Source organism: Calypte anna, chromosome 20, assembly GCF_003957555.1.
Source record: "Calypte anna isolate BGI_N300 chromosome 20, bCalAnn1_v1.p, whole genome shotgun sequence".
In the NCBI taxonomy this organism is placed as follows: domain Eukaryota; kingdom Metazoa; phylum Chordata; class Aves; order Apodiformes; family Trochilidae; genus Calypte; species Calypte anna.
The window spans coordinates 1,424,472-1,446,280 of NC_044265.1; the positions used below are offsets into that span (position 1 = coordinate 1,424,472).

A 21,809-nucleotide genomic window follows, 5' to 3' on the forward strand; every position below is an offset into this window, starting at 1 on the left:
ATGGCCACAGTGACAATACCTCAGCATATGTAAAAAGCGAAACCAAGTTTGTGCAACGCACTCATTATCCATTTCAGGAGGAATCAGACCAGCATCTTCATCAGGAATTTTAAATGGTGGGAATGAAGGTCCATATGTAAAACGCAGCAATCTAGAAAGCACATCAGACAGAGCTGTGACTCAGTTAATACTCAAAAATTAAGCATTAATTAATTTTCAAAATTGAAAGCTAGCAGGAGTTCACAGGTGAGCCCATAGGCAGCAACACAACATCCCAGGGTTTTGTAGAGATCCCTGGATTTTACAAACATTCAGGTCTCTTAAATCTTTAAGGGTACAAGCCTGGGAGTCTGCCAAACCAAATCAGAGAGCTGCTGAGGTCTAACACCCCATAGCACTCTCCCATCTCTTTAGCCAGGGGATAGCAATCAATCAACGTAGGCACATACATAAGATGTTCAATAAGAAGGAAGAGGTGACTAAAATGAAAAATTAAAAAAATAAATAAAAAAAATAAAATTTAAGCCCTTATCTTCAAGGTTTTTAGCTAAAGTGTCTAATGACTCCAGCACTTCCCATCAGGTTACAGGTCTGAACTGCAAGTGACTGATGCCTTCCAGTTTACACCAGCACAGAGCAGACTGGATGCCATCCTCCAAGCAGCACAGATCTGCAGCACACAGAGCAGCAAGCTCTTCAGCACCATGTTTTGCAGGAGTTGGGGGTTGCAGAACAATGAAGAGGGCTTCACAGCAATGCAACATCATGAGGATAATGACTCATAACTGGAGATCTTCCTCTGCAGCTGTTATTTCTACCTGACCAGTCAGTCCCCATGGAGCTTCACTGAGCTGCTGCTGCCTGATTTGACCTCTGCTTCTTCACCAGCTTTGCAAGGTTATAGATCAGTTTTCCTGCACATCATCTTTGGGTTCTCTAAAAGGATGGAAGTGATCAGAGTAGCACTTTGTCCATGTCCCAGTATTCACAAAAATCACATTTTGGCCTTCCCTAAGCTAAGCTCACTTTCAGCACCATTTCTTGCCCTTACTTCTAAGCTAAGAGTTGCTTAGAATGGACAAAAAAAATTGCCCCATTCAGCACTGCAAGCTTGTAAAGCCAGATTTACACAGATAAAGTCTTTATAACCAGGAGAAGTGGGAAGAGAGCAGAACTCTGACTCCTAAAACAGGAGTTAAAGAGGCTAAATTACCACCTTCCACTTCCACTGGGCACTGCCAACCCAAAATACCCTCCAAGTGTGTGGGGAATGGCAGACTACCAGAGTAACCAGTGTGGACAGAAAAACAAGAGAATTTAAGGACACGAGGCCTTCCTCAGGTCCAAATATACACAACCCCCCCCCAGGCACTGCCTGCCTTCCAGCCTGTCACACAGATGGCTCAGCACCCCAAAGGCATCACCCCACAGCAGGTTTTTGGTGAGGAACAACATTGCTCTGCAGCATGGGCAGTCCCACTCCACATCTCAGCTCTGCAGCACCCTGCACTGCTGCTTCCCAGGGCTCCACTCAAGAAATCAGTTTTTTTTCAAGAAGCACAGCTGAACTGTAACCTAAATTTGAGACATTTCCCAGAATGACTGAAAACAGAAATAAATTACGACCCACACGTCCAAGACAGTTCCAACAGACCTAAAGCACCCTGGATAGGTCCAAGATGCATCTGTTGGTATGGCAACACAAGCAAGACCCTGATTTCATCCTGCAGTGAAGTCCCAGCCATGTAAACAGATGGACACTGCATGTGCACACAGTTCCAAATACCATTTTCCATATGGTTGAGACCTTTACTCTCATCTCATTGCTAAAACCCCAAATCAGAAAACTGTTTTACTAAAACAACCCAAGAACTCCTGGAAGCTGGAATTTCACAGTTTAAAATAACACAAAACTTCAAGTAAGCCTGGAAGTAAGTCCTGGAAGGACTTGAACTTCAAGTAAGTCCTGGAAGGAGTTGAACTTTTTGTGTCTGAGGTGTAAACCAACCCACTGAAGAGGAGACTGGAACACTGCAGAAAACCCCCAGGTTGCTGCTACACAGCACCAGAATTAAGGCTGGTACCCAACAGAGGAAGACAGAATGAGGTTCAGTGCATGGAGCAGAACACCAACACATGTTTTGAGACAGAGTTGTTCTTTTTGGATCAGTGAATCATAAAATATTTTCTGTTATGCAACACTACATTTAACGAGCTAAAAATAGATGAAGAAATAGCGTGGGAAATATGCAGAGCTTGGATGCAGCTTTAGTTCCCAGAGTTTTAAGAAGTAGCTGCATAAACAGAAAAAATAAATAATCTATCCACAATTGAAATTTTGACAGGTAATTCAAAAGCAAAAGTTTTCAGAGGTAAAATAAATGCTAGCAGAAAAGCATGCCATCAAATTTTTCAGTGTGGCAATTTTAATACAGGTTAATGTTCACAGAAATGGTTGACATCCCAGGACAGGTGGGAGGAGACTTAGATCCCTGCTCCTCAATAATTAATCTAACTCCTTCCTACAGGAGGCTGAGATTTGTTCAGCAAAGACTTCATAACCACAAAGCTTTGGTACCACTATGGGTACCAAGATTCCTCTCACTGTTCAGGGCCTTCTGCTACAGCCCAACTTCTGCAGCCCACAGATCCTCACTGCTCCCATGCCCAGCAGACTTGGCAGAGCTCTCCTGAAACCCTCTGGAGAGTTCCAGAGCCTGCAGTCTGCCTCTGGGCCAGGCATCCAGCCTAGGATGCTACACTGATGTTCATGAGTCTCTCCTCAAGGGACACAGGGAGGAGTCCCAGTGATGGAGACAGACACACACACACCGACACAGACACCCCGACACCGACACACCGACACAGACACCCCGACACCGACACACCGACACAGACACCCCGACACACCGACACAGACACCCCGACACACCGACACACACAGCCCCAGACACACCGACACACCGACACACCGACACACCGACACACCGACACACCGACACACCGACACACCGACACACCGACACACCGACACACCGACACACCGACACACCGACACACCGACACACCGACACACAGACACACCGACACACAGACACACCGACACACAGACACACAGACACACCGACACACCGACACACCGACACACCGACACACCGACACACCGACACACCGACACACCGACACACCGACACACCGACACACCGACACACCGACACACGACACACCGACACACCGACACACAGACACACAGACACACAGACACACAGACACACAGACACACAGACACACAGACACACAGACACACAGACACACAGACACACACTGCACAGAGCTGAGTGCCAGAGATGCTGAGACTGAACAACACCAGAGATTCTCCAACTCAGGTCTTCCTTTGGAGAACAAAGTCACACACAGAGCCAGCCAAGGATACCAGCAGGATCTCTCACTTTGTTTTCCTCATTCCCTTCCAGACTGCTGTGCATTCCACCAACAAGCAAAGCCAGGGAAAGCCAGGTGTAACCATGATCATCCCATACACATGTTCTTATTTCCATGGGCTTTCTCCTACCTGGAAGTAAGGGCACAGATGACTTTGCTCCACTGCTCCACTACTGCAGGGTGATGTCTCCAGTTGGCCACCATCTCTTTGGCAGTTTTCCAGTAAGGTGGTGTTGGAAAGCACCTTGTACAAGCCAGTAACCACACCTCAAACAGCACTCCAATTAATTTTTCAGCCAGATTCTCTGCAATGCCACCTTGTAACAGAAACAAAGCTGCCTTTTAACAAGTGTTCAGTCTAAATAACATTCATCATCTCCCCAAGGACATTTCAGTTTAAGTGGATTATTTCATTTTTATCATCATTTTTCATTTAAGAGCAATTCCTGACTGCTTCCTACAGCCAATTAAACTTTTTACAAGATCAAACATTATATATAAAGCCCAGCCACACATACATGTCACTAAGGGACACTGTGACTTCACTGATCTTAGGCTGTCTTCTATCACACTCTCTATATTGATGCCTTTTTAAAAAAAAAAATAGGTCAAAAGTAACATTATTTTCCAGTAGTCAGATCAAACAGCAAGACACAGAGGAGTTCCAGTGAAATAAATAGGGAACAACATTATCTGAAACCCTCCACCATTAGCTGCTCCTGCAGAGTCACTGGGGGGCAAAAATGTATTTCAAGGTTTGCTCCACTTTGCTCAGTCTTTTCAGACAATGCTTTACTTCAGAGTTGCAAAATCAGGAGCAAGCTACTTCATTTTGATGCCTCCTAGGAGCTTCTAACAGGATGACCCCATCCCCCTGGTAGCTCAACATCAAGCATAGCCAAAAGATTTTCTAGTAATTGAAGCAAATGGAAGTTGAACATGAACCTTGCACAGTTGGAGCTGCTAGAAGAGTGTCATTGATCTGAAGAAGAAATAATAACAAAACTTCCCAGGTTTCTCTTGCCATAATTGTTGATTCTCGAGCCAGTTTCTGGACAGCTTTCAACACCTGCAAGCACAATCTAATCTGACTTGATCCTGGGTCTGGCCTGGAAAAGAAAAAATACTTGAGTCTCTAAACAAGAAATCCAAAGTGATGCATGCAATAACCTGAACTTCAACCAATCACAAGAGGAAACATCAATATTATTGAACAAGAGCCACAAATATGAACCCTAACTCTGTCTCTGAGTATGCTAACTTTGCCTCAGTGAGTACAAGTTGTACCATAACAGAACTCACCACCAGAGAGTGAACACCAAGTGGAGCAATCACAACCCCTTATCCACAGGGGCTTTACATAGCACAAACAATGAGAATGTAGCTGAGTCTGTTACATCCATAATTAAGAAGGAAAATGGCAAAACTATGAGAAAATATTGTTAGCAAATTAGTTTAAAATCTTCCTACTTCTCCTCTTGCTTTCAAATATAAATCCCACTCTTGGCCCTAACTCTTTGGATTTAGGAAAAAAAAAATCCAGAAGAGGGTGAATAGATTAAAAAAATCAGACTAAAGGAAGATAGGATTAAGTAAGGAAGACAGGGAACAAATTGATATTATCAAGGTTTTCCCTAAAGTAACAACCAGTCCTGCACAGCTCCTGCTGAGTCACTCCACATGAAGTGCTGCAGAAGCTGCAGGAAGCAGCAGACTCTCTTCCCATCAGTTACTTTGGACAAAGCAGAAAGTGTGCAAATCAGTGATGTGAAACATCTGGCCAGTATCTGAGGACACTGATAAACAAAGCTCAGGAAGCATAAAAGTTTAAAGGGTGAAAGAGGAGATTACAAATTACAGCATACAATACATGCAAGCCATATTTAAACCTGTAAGAAGCCACTTTTCCTACCATTTACTGAAAGGATGAAAAAAAAAACCAAAAAATATTACCTACCTCTGGACTACTAAGTGGTATTACCAGATTACTACCAAATATTTTCCATGTGGTATAACCCACAAGTCATGCTGCATGGTAAGCATCTTGAGAACATGCTGATCAACTGGATAAGATCTGTGTTTCTTAAAAATAGTAGTTCACATTGGTATCACTTACTGACAGGCACACTTATAAAAATACAAGCAACTCTTATCTTAGAATTGCTCAGGCTGGAAAAGACCTTCAAGACCATGGAGTCCAACCTCATCCTAACCCTATTACCTTATTCCTGATGATCACCACTAAACCCTGTCCCCAAGCACCACATCCAGGAGATTTTTAATCACAATCAGGGATGGAGACTCAGCCACCTCCCTGGGGAGTCTGTTCCAGTGCTTGCCAACCCTCTCTGTAAAGAAGTTTCTCCTGATATCCAACCTTAATCTCCCCTGACACAGTTTGAGGACATCTCCCTTTGTCCTGTCCTCTGTCACCAGTGAGGAGAGACCAACCCCACTCTCTCTACAACCTCCTTTCAGGTATCTGTAAAGAGTGGTAAGATCTCCCCTCAGCCTCCATTTCCCCAGACTATCCAGCCCCAACACCCTCAGTTGTTCCTCACAGGGGATGTTTTCCAAACCCTTCCCCAGCTTTGCTGCCTTTCCCTGGCCCTGCTCCAACACCCTAATGTCCTTTTTGTATTCAGGTGCCCAGAACTGAACACAGAACCCAAGGTGGGGCCTCACTTCCCTGGTCCTGCTGCTCACACCATTCCTGATCCAGGCCAGAATGCCACCTGAGCACATCGCTGGCTGACAATCAATACCCCCAGGTCCTTATCTGCCAGACAGCTTTCCAGGCACCTTTCTCCAAGCCTGCAGCATTGCCTGGGCTTGTTGTGACCAAAATGCAGGACCTGACACTTGGCCTTAGTGACTTCCATACAGTTGGTCTCAGCCCAGTGATCCAGTCTGCCCAGGTCCCTCTGAAGCTTTCCAGCGGATCCACACTCCCTCCCAACTTAGTGTCATCTGCAAACTTACTGAGGGGGCATTTGATCCCCTCATGATCATTAATAAAGCTGTTAAACAGGAGTGGCCCCAGCACTGAGTCCTGGGGAACCCTCCTCAAGCCTGGGCTGCCAACTGGGCCAACTGGACCACCCCTCTTTGGGCCCAGCCAGCCCAGCACAGAACGTGCCCACCCAAACCATGGGCAGCAGCTTTGTCCTTGAGGATGTTATGGGGGACAGTCTGAAAGGCTGCACTAAAGTCCAGGTAGATGACATCAACAGCTTTTCCCTCCTCTACTAAGCAGGTCACCTTGTCATGGAACAAGATCAGGTTTGTCAAGCAGGATCTGCCTTCCATGACCCCACGCTGACTGGCCCTGAGACCTTTAACTGTTCTGTGATGGTTCTTAAGATTATCCATTCTATGACCTTCCCTGGCACCCAGGTGAGACTGACAGGTCTGTAGTTACTGGGATTCTCTTTCCAGCCTCTCTTGAAGATGTGTGTCACATCTGGCAGTCTCCAGCCCAACGGGATATCCCCAGTTATCCAGGATTTCTAAATGATTATGGAGAGAGGCTTGGCAACCACATCTGCCAACTCTGAACACTCTAGAGTGTTAACCATCCAGCCCCATGGATGGTTATGAGTACCTAGCTTATGAAGAAGGTCCATAACCATTTCCTCATGGATTACACAGGGATCAATCTGTTCCCCATCTCTGTCTTCCATCTTTAGGGACTCTGTGCCCAGGGAACAACTGATGTTGCTGTTAAAGACTGAGGCAAAGGAAGCATTAAGTACCTCAGCCTTCTCTTGATCCTTGGTCAATGTGTTTTCCTCTGCACCTAATAAAGGATGGAGATTCTCCCTACCCCTCATCTTGTTATTGATCTATTTATGGAAACATTTATTGTTATTTTTCACCACAGTGGCCAAGTTCAGTTCCAGCTGGGCCTTGGTCTTTCTAGTTTTCTCCCTGCACAGCTTCACTACATATTTGTAATTCTCATGGTTGCCTGTCCCTCTTCCAAATACCATAAACTTTCTTTTTATTTCTGAGTTCCAACCAAAGCTCTCTGTTCAGCCAGGCTGGGCTCCATCCTCACTGGCTCATCTTCTGTGACTTGGAATGGTCACCTGCGCCTCTAAAAGTACCTTAAATATACCTTAAATATATTTAAAATATATATTTATAATCTATAATATATTAATAATATATATTTATATAAAAAGTACCTTAAATACCTTAAGGTATGCTCAGCCTTCCTGGGCTCCTATGTCCTCCAGAACTGCCTCCCAAGGGACTCTCTCAGCCATGGTCTGGAAGAGATCCAAGTCTGCTCTCCTGACCCAGGTGTAGTTCTGCAAACTCCCCCCTCCTTGCTTCACTTTGGTCACTTTGCCCAGGATGTCCTCCAACCATTCCATCCCTCACCAGACCTTCTCTATTAACAAACAGCAGGTCCAGGGGTCTGCTTCCCCTTGCTGGCTCCCTCACCCTCTGCAACAAGCAGTTATCTCCTACACATTCAAGAACCTCCAGGACTGTTCCCCTCTGCTGTATTATGTTTGCAGCAGGTATCTGGGGAGTTGAAGTCCCCCATGAGAACAAGAAGTAGAGACCATGAGACCTTACCCAACTGTCTGTAAAGTACCTTCCCCACCTCTTCATCCCAGCTGGGTGGTTTGTAGCACACTCCCATGATGATGATGTCCATTTTATTGATCTTTCCCTGGATTCTTACCCATAAGCTCCCAACCTTGTCATCCCCATCATTAATTTCTGGACAATCTCTCCCTAACAGAGGGCAACCTCACCACCTCTCCTTCCTTGCCTTGTATCTTTTGAAAAGTTGGTGGCCATCAATCACAGCATTCCAGCTGTGTGAGTTCTCACCACATTTCTGTGATGGCAACTGTATCAGTTTTCCACCTGCACACTGGCCTCCAGCTCCTCCTGCTTGTTACCCATGCTGTGTGTACCAATGCACCTCACCTGGGCAGGAGAAGCCCTAATGCCCTCTGGACCAGACTTGGATGTTTCCAATGTAACCACCTTGATGGAATAAATGTTGTATTACAGCACTGGAAACAAGATCAGAAGGAGACAAGATGGTATCAATGCAAAACTGCAGACCACAAGTCACAGCTCAGGGCTTCAGTGGGCTGCTTAATCCTAATGAATACTCCCCAGAGAACAGCAAAGCTTGGGACCAGTAAGCCCAGTTAACATTCCCAGCACTATTTTTTTCCCCTCAGATACTTCAGTCAAAAGATACTCTTAATCTTGACGGGCCTGAGGTTCCAAAGCCTGTTTCAAGACTCCTTGCCCTAGTGATTTCAGGAAGCCATATGAAGGAGGCTGACATGTAGCAGCTCCAGATGCACACCACTTACTGTACTTCTGAGCTAACCTGGAAATGGAAAAGCTGAAGTCCCCAAAGTCAACTGAATGGCAAACTTTGCTTGCAGCACTTTGCAGGCTCATGCCTATGCTTCTACAGAAACTGTCCTCTCCATTCCCACACTCCTTTGCAACAAGAAGTGTTCTTGTGATTTCATATGAGAAGCAGAATTATTATAAAAGTCTCTCACACTGGGACAGTGATGTGTTCCAACATCTCTCAAGCAGCTCCAGACATTTTAGTTGCAAACACTCAGTACCTATACTCAATTTCCTGGGGAGAGGAGGCAGGGGAAGAGAGGTCTTGTATTTTCTTTGTGTTTCTAAAAAGAGTTTGAGACACTAAAGCATTACCTGACAGCAGCTGCCACCACTGCTGCTTAAACAGTTTGCAAGGCTTCCTGAGCATCACGGGGCTGCTAGAGGGGCAGAGGCTGCTGGGGGTTGTGTGGGGACTGCTCAGATGCACCCAGTGCTCACTCCATCAGGGTGGACAGGTCAGTGCTGGAGGGAAAGATTCAAGCACCCTCCTTCTAGTCAGTCTTGCAGACAAAGGAATGGAAACCTGACTCCCTCCTCTCTCACTTTTCAGCACCACACTGCTTCAAGGACTGCATATGAAAACATTTGATTCTGCTGAGCATGCAGACTGGAATGATTTATGTACTCTGGCTTTGTATTTGGTGTAGCAATGTTCCTGGGATGCTATCAGAGTTGAACTGCTCACTTAAGGCTGCTGCATTTCACACGTCAACTCTACATCCCCCTCAGGGTCTGAAACCCTCATCTCAGCTCTGGGCCACCACCTCACAGAGAGCCAAACCAACAGTGACATTGTTTCCAGGAAACCAGGAGGAGGAAGAACACTATTTTAGTCATGACCTTCTGTAGGACACAGGCTCATAAAAACGGCCTAGTATTTGCAATGCAATAACAGGAAATTTTTCCAGCAGGAAAATGCAGGTTTCTATAAGAGGCCCTAGGTAAGTAATCTACAGGAGCCCATCAGCACCAGCAACCTTATCAATTGGTTAAAATCAGAAATCAGAGATTATTCTCTCCTCTTTCCCCCAACAGACACAGACTATGAGCCTTTGCTTTCCCTCTAGCAGGATGTGCACAGCTCAGTTCTGATTTTAATTTCCATTACAGGATATCTTCCTGGTGCTGGAATGAATTCTGAATGCAGCTCCCTGGAGGAGCTGTGTCAAGGAGCTGGGAACTTTAAAAGCAAAGCAGGGACCTAAACATCAAGTGCTGACAGCAACTGCCATGAAAAAAAGTGTTTCTGCCACAGCTTAGCAGGTTTTGAAAGAAAGACAATACCTTAGTTATAATGTGCTGGTGTGTGTTAAGGTTTTTCAGCCTTCCTTGTCTCTGGTATTGTTTCATTCAACAGCCCTCCCATGCAGCCCATCACCCTGCATCGAGCTCCACCACTGCAGACAGGTGAGATGGGGGAATGGCAGCTTCTGCCAACACCATGCAAGAAACCCTCCCAAACTGCCTGCTACAAGGGCCCCTTGTGTAAAAGCAGTCACTGACCACCACAAGGACTGTTCTGCTCTGCTGTGCCAAGGGAATACAGACTCCCAGACAGCAGACTCTATTTTGCATGGATTCAAGCTTAGAAACAACCTCCTGGACAAATCTCATCCAGAAGAATGCTTTCCTCAGATCTGTGCCATTGACCTGACCATTCCTGAATGGGAAGTAAAATCCCTTTTTCACAAGAGCAATGACAACATAATAGACTCTAAAGCAAACAATACATAACTATGATCTTATTATTTGAATTTGCTTGAGTTATTATTCAAAGCCCTTTATTAACAAAGCCTTCAAACAAACTTAAGTGACCCAAGCACAGGGCCCTTTGAAGGCCTCCTGCAGTGAGACATGAGTAGTACTGATGAAAGTGCATGACCTGGTACTACAGACATCTACTAAACATTGGCCCAAAGAAAATTCAGGTAATTAATTAAGTACTGTTTAACAGGGCATCATTAATTAATCTCCTCTTACATATCCAACAAGTGTTCAGCAGCAACAGACAAACTCACCATAAACTACAAACCATGTATAGTGATCAAGCACTCCCACAACATAACTCTGTCCAGGACCTAGCAGCATGTGTATCTCAACACCATCATCCCAGGGGGTCTCAGGTAACACCAGGTTGTCAGCCAGCAAGCACACCTTGGCAGGATCCTTTCAAAACTTGCAGTGCAAGACAGTCAGCATAAGGATGCCAATTTAACAGGCAGCAAGATGTAAGCACAAAGCAGCCACTTTCTGCAAGATCCTCCAGCACATCAGCAACACGGTCAAGTCTTGAGCAAAAAAGGCATGAGATTGCCATGATGTGCTCTTAGTTATCTCAGTTTTACACAATATTTAATGTTTCCCCACACCATTCCATCATCTTATAGAGATACAGGTTCTTGAAAAGTTCTCTGAACAGTAAACATTCAAGTCCATGAACAACCTCTAATTCTAATTACCTAAATGCAATGACTCAATTTGTGACTGAAAAGTTACAAAACAGTTTTGGAGAGACACCTTCCTCCTAATTGTGCAATGAGAGCAGTCTTACTTTAACCAAGAGCCTCCATGGCTCATCAGGTTACCTGCTGGCTACAGCTTCCAATTCTTGAGCATCCTGAGTGACCCAGCCCCAACACTCACCTCGGAACAAAGAGATTTTGGAGATGTTTGAGAATGCTTTGAACATAAAGGTTTGGTTCCTTAATAACTGGTAAAGGAATGGAGTCCTTAGGTAACACCAGAGCCATAATCCAATCTGTGTAGACATCGACACAGTATTTCACAGTATCTCCATCCAGAGGGAGGGTCAGTCCGTAACAAACCACCTCCATTGTCCATTTTACCTGACCAAACACAAAGCACAAGTTATTACAAATATGTATTAGCAAGTAATCAATGGTCAGTGCACATTGTTCCTAATGGAACAATGTAACAGGAGATTTGTGGTTTGGGGAACTCTAACAAACACAGTGTGAGAACAGCAAGTTATTGATTTGTATAACATGACATTGTGAAGATCATGAATAAATTGCAGATCACTAAATCTTTAATTTCTAACCTGTGGAGAGAACCCTTCAGAACACACAAGGGCTGTAATGTAATGGAAGATGTTAAAATTCTAATATTTTGACCATACCAAGCCTTTTTTTAGAAGTCACATACTGCTGCTTTAAAAAAATAATTAGAAAGGCTCTGTGTTCACTGCTGAATTCCTGGGATTCTCTTTTTGTTGTTTTTTTGGTTTTTTTCTTTTTTGCTTTAGCCTGAACTTCCTGGTAGAGTAGCTCAGGTAAACACTAAGAGGTGATGAAGTACACAGCTGCTATGATCCAGCTGTTAATAAAAGCCTCATGTAGATGACTAACCTAAAAATACAGCACACTTCATACACCTTGGACTATTAAAGAGAGAAAAGAGGCCACAGAAAAGCATGAAGTTGTCACTCTAGCATGAAGGAATTTATGATTTATAAGGAAATGCACTTACTTCTTTGTCTGTTTTCAGTAAGCTCTCACTTCCAACAGATGATGTAATTAAAGCTTGTCCCAGAGGACGCACCACAGCATTTGCCACCTCTCTCCCCACGTTTTCAGGATAGCTGTGAAGCACACTGGTATTACCCTGATCATTTTGAATAACAAGATGCAAGGATCTCCACTCTGAGTACATAGTGCCTCTATGCTACAATCCAAACAACACCTGGGGGACAAAAAAGAAAACAAAGACATGATTAGTAGGAACATCTATGACAGGAGTTATCAAAATTGAGGCTCTTTGCCACGATAGAGTCAAAAATTCAAGATGCACGTGCCCATGTCAGGCATCTGAAGACCTAGAAGAGATTCCATAATCTGTTTTTCAATCTTAATATGTTTTAATGTAGCTGTGAGCTTTTTTTTTTTTTTACTGAGTTTTTAAAAAAAAAAAGAATACAGTAAGTTTCAGTTAGGAACTAGCAGCCCATCTGAGACACTCAAACTTAATTAGGTATGACCTCATGCATTTCAAAACCTTGTCAAGACAATATGCACACTCTAATCTAGATTTATCCCAAAGATTCAGGTTAGAAAAGCCACTAGGAAATTTTCCAGATAGCTCTCTCAGAACTGGACAGGAGAAGCACAGCCTTCTCCTTTCAACAACTGCAGTTGTGCATTTTCCCTTTTTGCAGACAGAGGCAGCAGCAGGGGGCAAGCTGACAATGAACTCACCATCATTTTGTAGGGGTGGGTTTATTTTTTCTTTTTTGGCATTTTTTGTGAAACCACAATGAAGAGAGGTGGATTAGAAGCAGCAGAAGCTGGGCTGTTCTTCCACAGTCACTCAGCACTTGTACAGCACCTGAGCCCCAAAAGCAGGGGGGTCCTCCTGCCCCAAAAGCAGGGGGTTCTGCTTGATCAAGATCTGATCTACCTCCAGTGAGATGAAAACTCTGCTGACACAAAGGAGCAGGAAGGACACATGGCAGGGTGGCAGGAGCATCCATCCCTTCTGGCATTTTGACACACACACAGCACCATTAAAACTGCTGCCTAAGCAGGTGGTACCAGGGCAGCTGAAGCCATCAGCATTGGGATTCTGGTATCTCCTTCCTTCCTTCCTCCTCTCCCACTAACACTGCCAGTCTGGTATCAGTTACCTGAGCCAGCTGACCACGTGAAAGATAAAACAAGGCAAGCAGGGCTGGCACAAGAGAAAAGCAAGGAGTGTTCAACAGCCACAGCTTCAATCAGCTCAAGCTGTCAGAAACAGCACCCACCAGAAACACTGAGGGCACATTTTGGAAGCCAGTTACACAGGGAATGTTCTGAATGCCTCCCCTGGGCACTCCTCAGCCCAAAACTGAACAAGAAGCCTGGCCTGGAAATGCACCATACACCTTCCTAGGGACAAGCCCCCATTTGAAAGGTCTGCCCATTCAGCTGACTCCCCAGGCTGGGTTTATTTATACCCAAAACCTAAGCAAAAAGCCTGATGTTTCCCTTCGAGGCAGAAGGGAAGGTGGGGCAGTAAGATCATGGTTTTCCAAACTACATCTTCCCTGATTTGAGGCAGCAATCACGTGTGCTCATCTGATGGGAAATTAATCAGAGCAGCCAGAGCCTGCAGGAAGCAGATCCTCTTCATCCCTCAGGCCCTTTCTCTCCTCTGGGGGCCATGTGTGCCACTGCAGTCAAAACCCTTTGGCTTGGAGGAAAAAAGCAATTCTAGGACACTAACAAGAGGCCACAGCAAGCAACAACAACAAAACATTCTTAAGCAGAATACCCAGAATGAATATGACTGAATCCTTAGTGATGGCTTCAGTCACTGCTTAACTTCATTACATTAATTTCTCTCCTGCTGTCTTTACCCCTTTCTCCCTATCCTATACCCACTGGGCATCTTCATCCTCTCCTTTCTGTCACACCTAACACTGTCTCCAGCCTGTGTTTGGAGTGGAAGGAGGGACAGAAAGGAGACACCATCCCCTCTGCCAGGCTTCCCCTCCTCCTCTCAGGCCCCCAGCACTGCCCCTTGTTCAACACCAGGGAAGGGTGGGGGCACCCACCACCCCACCCACTGCCCCCAGAGCTCATGACAGAAGCATGGAACACCACTTGAGGAGGTGGAACTTGCTGGTTCAAACAAATTCATTTAACTGATAGAGCAGGGTGTACTTTCCATCACCAGCCTCCAGCTGCAGGGCTGGTGGTCAACACCTGCTGGCAGGAACCTCCCAGGGACTGAGCAGGGTCCCAGAGCCACAGAAGGTGCTGCACAGCACAAGCAAACCCCATGCAGTGATTATGTAGGAACTTTCTCATCTGGATGACAGAAGTCAGAGAGGACAAGGTTTTCCAAAGCTGCCTGAGTTGTGGAAAACCCTCACTGCACCAGGGCAAGGCATGGGAGGACACAACCACCAGCAGCTCCTGCTGTGCTGAAGCAGAGAGGCAAAAGCTCTTCTGGGGACCCTTCCACCCTCAGAGAGGAGCAGCACAGGAGGGGTAAAACATACCAGGTTGAGAGCTTTAGCAGCAGGACCAGACAACCAAAACTTCTGGTGCCACATACACCCAGGCCTGCTGGCTGACCCTCATACACAGAGGTAACGATCACATCTTTATTTTATTCATATTCAAGACTTCTTTTGGTCTTGCCATAAAAGAAATCTTTTTTCAGTCTTATCAAGATACAAGGAATACTGAGGTAACTGCTTCAGATGGAGAAGTATTCTGAGGTGGGATTTCCTCATGTATGGATTTATTCACCTCCTACATTTAGCAGCAAGAAGTTACTTTTCATTGAAGACTCCCCTTGAACTTCCATGTGAAGGAAGTTTTTCCATTTGGAAACTGCTGCCATCTCTTGGGACTGGGGCATAGCTGAGCCCATCTACACATGGCTTATGGCCAGTTGAAGATTAAAAAGGTTTGCAAGTTTCCCCATATGACTGCACCTCCTACCATGTTCTGTTTTGACACATCCAACACACTGACACTTCTCTAACTTGCTTTAGAGAAAAGGCACCCAATGCCTCGAAGCAGCAGGACTGGGTCCCTCAGAAGAGGCTGCATTTACCCCAAATCACTTAATAAGCAAGAGCAAAATGGGGGGAGAAAAGGGGACTGGCCCTAACAGCATCACACAGCTGAATATTCATATTCCACATAAATCTTCTTGAGGTTCAAATCCCTAAGGACTCTCAGAATGACAGGCAACCTGATTAAAAGGAGAGGTAGGAAGGAGAATAAACAAACCCTGAATTTTGCCAAGGATTTTTACACACTCTCAGGTTTGGAAAGATGTCATGTTTATGTTCTTTCACCAAATAAAACATTCCCAGACTGTGAGACAGATCTGGAAAGAAATTGTCAGCATTAACACTGGCAGAACAACTAAGAGATGCAAAGCTAAAATGTTTGCCATGTACTATGAAACTGAGCATAATTTCAATATTCCTTAGTCTGGGAAATAATTTGGGTTTCAATATATTCCCTCCAGATTCATTTCAGCTCAGGAATTCTGGTAGATATCACCATATAAACCACTGGACTTTTATGTGGATGTTTCAGCACTTAACACCAAAGATCCTCAGTTCACAAACACTACAGAAGCTGGGAAGCATGAAAGAACTTCCTAAAACCTCCAAAAGCAAAATTCTGTAATTATTTTTATAAAAATAAATTAATTATATTTAAGTTCTGCTTCCAGTCAGCAGGCAAAATGTTTAAATTCCAAGACCAGTAAAGCTATGAGAATTACCAAATAAAACCCCACATTCTGCACTTACTTTGGAGGATGATGCAGGAGATCAGAGCTACAGCAGAGCTGGGGTTTGGGGGGTCTGTGAGGGAAGCAAGGCTGGGGGAGGAAGCAGCTCCTCAGCAGGAGTGTGCTGAGAGAGGGCAGAGCTGGGCACAAACACCAACATTTAGCCCTTTGTGTTCAGCAGCTTCATACATAAAATAAAATGTTTGCCTACAAGGCAGAAGGATTTCAAGCACAAACTGTCCCCAAAACATGGATGCTTCTTGGGTTTTACCAGAGCTGAAGAAGCAGAGCCTGAGCTGGAAACTTAACAGAGGGAATTGTTTCTAATATAATAGATGCAAACACTGCCAGCAGAGATGCCCAAGGCAGACTGAAGACCCAATAGAGCCTAAACCAGAGCACCACCATCACAAAGGGTTTGCCCCATTAGGTTCTGGAATAATTGACAAAACTTATAAGAATTTCACAGAAATCAAGCAATTTCTACTACACCAATAGTATTGACACAAGTGACAACTACTGTCAGAAACCCCTCCTGCTACAACCATCTTCCCTGGATCATGTACCAAAGAGCTTTATGAGCAATTTTTAAGCCATCTGAGGCCAGTGCCACCTGGAACATGGACACCTGCCACGAGGCCACTTGCCCCACACCTTGACATTGCTGTCCCTCTACTCTCTGAGTTTCTGATGGAGAAAATGACCTAAAATCTTGCCAAGACTTAATTCAGCACCTCTCACACTAAGCCCACCAGGTCAGAAGCAGCACAGACCCATCCAGACTGCTCACTTTTGGAGGCTCTGCCCTAGGCACACAGCATGTGCTAAGGACAACAGGCAGAGCAGGTAGCAGACAAAAATACAAAAAAGGTGGGAGCCAAACAGAACCATCTGAGACAGGCACTAGTAGAAAGCTGATATTTTGTTAAGTCAGTACTTTTGCTACAGAATAAATAAGGATGCACGTCAGGATTACTATTAAACAAAAAGGAGTTTAGATTCAAGGCAGGAAGAGACCAGGCACAGAAAAACCAGGCCTGCATGTCATGTCATCCCTTCCCAAGACCCTTCAGCCACAGTGCTACTGAGCAAGAGGGAATCACAGGCCCAGGGAGAATGAATTTGTCTGATATTATCACCTGATTGTAACAGAAGTGAACACAGCAATGTAACACAGGGAAGGCTGGGGCTCAAACCTAAGGTGCCATTTAAACCCCAAGGCTTGGGATTCACTCTCTCCAGTGATCCCATCACCATTCTGGTTTCCCAGAGCATTCCTCACACCACCACTGGCCACCAACCTTCCCCAAGCAGGAAGCAGGACACCTGCCACGAAGCAAAAAGCTGCCTAAAAATTGCACACTGTAACATTTAAAGAGTAACAGAGCTACCAGAAAGCACATCGGTCACCATTGTACGTTTTGGCCATTACTCTTTCAATTTTCATTGCTCAGACTTCAGTACTGTTGTGTTTCTCACCATTATCCTCACTTTCAGCAACAGGGTTGAGGAAATGATCTCCCGGGGAAGCCACCTGAGAATTTAAGGAGTTTTCACATCTCTCACACCTGCCCAAAACTTCCCTGCCAAACTCTGAGCTTTCCCGACCCACAGTAAGAATAGTTTTTGCTCCCCCTTCTTCCCTCGGGTCGGTTCCGTGCAGCTCCCCAGGACGGGGCAGGGCTGTTCCCAAGCCGATGGACCCGGGATGCCCCGCACCGGGACACCGACCCCTGCCCGCCGGCCGAGAGGAAACACCAGCCCGGGAAGGCAGGATCCCGGCAGAGCCCCGGCAGCCGGGACAGGAGACACAAAGCCCCGGAGTCTTTCTAAGAAAGTCTGAAGGGAAGCAGCGACCAAAACTTTGCTCCCCTCAGGCCCCCACCCTCCCGCGGGGACGGAGCGCACCGACCGCGGGTGACACCGCGGGCTCCTCCAGGGACCCGACACGAGACTCAAAGCCGGAGCCGGAACCAAGCACGGAACCGGGCACGGGCTGCGAAGGAGCCGCGGGCCGGGATAAGGGGGTTCGCCTGAGGCCGCTCCCGCCCGCCCTGCGCCGCGCTCTGCGGCCACCGGACGGGGCTCGACAGCGGACAGAGGCGACCCGCGGGTCCTCCCGCCCGCTCCGGTCCCGCCGAGCCCACAGGCCCGGCCCCGCGGCGGGCAGCGCAGAGGTCAGCGCGGCGGAGGCTCCCGGGCGGCGCCCGCCACCACAGGCCCCGCCGGCAGCGGGAGCCGCCCGGGTGCGGGCAGCGGGAGGGCCCGAGCCGCCTTACCTGCGCCGAAGGGCCCGGCGGGCATGTCGGAGCAGGGCCGGCCGCACCGCCCTCAGGCCGCCGGCTCCATGGGGCCGAGACCACAGAGGGAGACACTGCCCCGCGCCGCTCCGCTCAGCCCCGCTCCCGCTTCCGGCAGCGCCACAAAACGCGCGGCGGCCGGGCGGGCCCCCCCACACTGCGCATGCTCGGGCCCCGCCACGGCCCCGCTGCCCCCTGAGCCAGCGGCCCCGCCCCCGCCAGCGCCGAATAAGTCGCGGGGGGAGGTTGAGCGCATGCGCACGCCGGGCACGGCCGCGCTCTTCCTCTTAAAGGGGCCGCGCCCCCGCCCCGCCTGGCCCCTGCCGTGCTCCGCAGCTCCTCGCTCCCAGCAGCGGGAGAGCCTTCGCCTTATTCTCCTTCCCCTCTTCCTCTGAGCGTTGTTCCCTCTTTGGCAAGGACAGTGAGCGCTCACGGGGACCCCCCTAGGGCTGCCGCCTGGGTATGGCAGCAGGGCCCGCCCCCCTCAGGGGCTGCTGCATCTCCCGGAGGCAGAGCCGGAGCCTTCGCTGGAGGGGCTCGGAGCGGGCAGAGTGCTTCCCCTATCCCCCCCCTACACACACACACCGGTTCCTGTGCCCCCCGCGGCTGCGGCAGCCCGAGGGGTTCTGATCCCGCCTGCACCCTCCGCGGGACCTCGGCCACGTCTCTCTCCCCAGACAGGTTTAATTCCCCTCCTGAGCTCCCTCCAGCCTCCTCGCGTTCCCTTGGCTCCGGGATTCCTGCTCTCGGTTTGTGTCTCCCCTGTCCCCGGGTGTTGATGAATCCTCTGCCGGCTCCCGAGGTGCGGAGCAGCAGCCTCAGGAGTTCAAACGCAGTCCAAAAGGGGAATGAATGAAGCCTCAACAAGCACCAGCCTGCAAAGAGAGGGTTTTTTTCTTTTTTACCCCTTCTGCTGCCACCCACTGAGATAAGACCATCACACTGCCAACTCTTCTGCCTCTGCCCCCTCTGTGCTGGGGGCAAGGGCCCAGAGATCCACAGTAAGGATCTGCTCAGGGCTTTTTCTGCCAACCTGCTCTGAGAGTTTTTTCTGCCCTCAAGGGGAAAGGGGGGTCCTTGCTGGACCCTTTGCCGGACATGAACGCCTTAAAAAAAAAAACCAAATTGCTCCTCAGAGGTGTCAGTGAGGCTGCTGGGGTGCAGCAAGGATGGAGACAGCTGAGTGGAAAGGGAAAGGGCTCTCGGTGCACAAGGAGCAGCTCAGACAGAGCCAAGAACCCGTGCAAGGACATGATGGACACGGTGTAACCCAGAGGACCTGGGCAGAGCTGGCTCAAGGATCCCTCACCCCTCAAACCCAAGTCTGCCTGCTGAGCCCATCCTCCTGGCAGCCCCTTCCCTGCCACTCTGAAGGAGCAAACACAGCCAGGGTCCTGCTGTGAGCTCACCAGTGACAGAGCTCAGGGATGAGAAAGGGAACTCGGGAATCAGCAGCAGCAGCCAGTGGTGAGCCAGCTTTCTGCTCTTCTTTTGTGGTCACTAAACGTGGTTTCTAAAACCACCGGGAATTGCCTCAGGGCTATCCCAGCTGGGTGCAATTTGCCCTGCTTGGATTCTCAGTATCTTATCACAGGGTTCATGCACCTTCCCATTGTTGTGTTACCTCTATTTATGTACTAAAAAAGTTGGGATTGCTGCCTCTTCTTTCCCTGTCCATACGGGGTTCTCCCACAGAACATGCCACTGCCTGTCCTTGTCTTTATCTTGAAGCAAAGCAGTGTTTTCATTAAACAGCCAGTTTAATGTGTTTAAAACAGTTTAAAACAGCTGTGCCCTGGCTGGAGGACCCTGCGATCCTGCACAGTTCTGGGGTCCCAGCATCTGAGAGGAGTAAAATTGTATTTCTTTCTCCTGTTATGTCCAGGTCTTTTAATTTAAAGGTGTTTTAATCAATACCTTACAGAGTCTGAGTGTCTTTCTTGCTGAGATCTCTAATGAGCAGGAACTCCTATGCTTTTTATTTGATGCTGGTGGCAAGATCCTGGCCAGAAATGCCTTTACGGAAAAAGGACAGAGGTAAGAAGAGTGGCAGTGTGCCTGGCTGGCCCCACACACAAGTGTGGGCAGCTTTTTCAGGGTTTTTGGGCTGGCTGACCCCCCAGGAAGCTGAGAGAAGGATTTATCCCTTTGTCTGAACCCTACTGAAATACTCCCTTGTCTCCAAAGGAAGGGGCAGGGAAAGGACAGGCTCATCCAGAGCCATGTTTTGTGCAGTAGTTACAGTGCCTGCAGTGGGTGTGAGAGTGTTTCTCATGTGAAGGGAAGTGCAGGGGGCGTGGGGGATGCACAGAGCCCCCCAGGTGGAACTGAACCACTCACCATTGGGATGAGCAGTGGGATGTGCATCCATGGGAATTCTGTGCTGAGGATGGGGGATGAGTAGCATCAGTGCCACCAGTGATTGACAGAGCCAAGGGGCTCCCAGGGGCAGCCCAGCACAACCCCATTTTCAGACAAATCAGATTCCAAAACCTGGCAGAGATGCCAGGAGAAAGGTTGGCACCACGGCTGCTGTGGGCCTGGGACCTCTCCTCAAACACATACTGAGCTCAGGAGACACCTCTCCAAACCTGGCACTCACCTGCTGGATGTGAGGACCCTTCCCTCCCCCTGGGATTGGAGTGAGAAAGTAGAGCTTAGGAAAAATATAGGCATGGCTTGTCAGAACATAGGGGAACTCTCTGCAGGGCAAGGTGGGTATCCAGCTGGCTTGGGAAGACCCCGAGGGAAACTTTTCCCCCTTGGCTTGAAAAAGTGGGTGTTAGAGGCTGCTGGGCTTGGGGACACTGCCAGCCCTTCCCTGGGGAAGGCTGCAGGGAGCATTCTCCTGTCACAGCCCAGCTGAGGGGAAGGGAAGGACCTGAAGGGCATCACAGGTACAGAAGCAGCAGATGATGGTAACTTGGGGGTTACCATAACTTGGGAGTAATTCCTGGCATTAGTGTTGGTGGGGAGACACAGGTGGATTGCAGACCAATGCCTTGCTTATGGGGTTTGTATAACCAAGGAAAAGGGAAGGGGCAAAGGGGGATGCTGGGCTATGGGTCCTTGTTCTGATCAGTGTGTGTGTCCCTCCTCACTGAAAGCAAGAAAAGGGGACAGGCACCCAGAGGGCTGGGACCCATCACCCCTCTGCTCTGTGACCCACAGCTGGCAGGACAAGCACTGGGAATAGATCTTAGAGGCTCCAGGGCCAAAGTAATCATAACTCACAGAAATCCATGTTTATACCCCAAGAGTCAACTGATAAATGCAAACAGACTGGGGAGCTGGGAGAGAATCATTTCAAGAAACTTTCTTAACCTTTGCAACCAGAAAACTCCCCTGGTTACTGCTGAAACATGGACTGCCAGATTCCTCAATATATTGCAGTTGATGGTTTAGTAG

General features: G+C 47.7%; 1 protein-coding gene across 3 annotated transcripts in view; it reads right to left on the minus strand.

Annotated features, from left to right (window-relative positions):
• The window catches only part of RALGAPB (Ral GTPase activating protein non-catalytic beta subunit), a 68,282-nt gene extending 49,757 nt beyond the window's left edge, over window positions 1–18,525 (minus strand). Inside the window, exons 1-6 of one of the 3 annotated variants that reach the window (XM_030462989.1) lie at window positions 18,381–18,496; window positions 12,331–12,543; window positions 11,485–11,687; window positions 4,387–4,550; window positions 3,572–3,758; window positions 20–151 (exon numbers count right to left, since the gene is read on the minus strand). In XM_030462989.1, coding sequence (XP_030318849.1) covers window positions 20–151; window positions 3,572–3,758; window positions 4,387–4,550; window positions 11,485–11,687; window positions 12,331–12,513 — 869 coding nt within the window. In that variant the 5' untranslated portion in view covers window positions 12,514–12,543; window positions 18,381–18,496. Of the gene's footprint in view, window positions 1–19; window positions 152–3,571; window positions 3,759–4,386; window positions 4,551–9,153; window positions 9,219–11,484; window positions 11,688–12,330; window positions 12,544–18,380 lie in introns of those variants that run through there. The other 2 variants (XM_030462990.1, XM_030462991.1) reach the window with 2 other exon arrangements.
• Window positions 18,526–21,809: the final 3,284 nt, after the last annotated feature.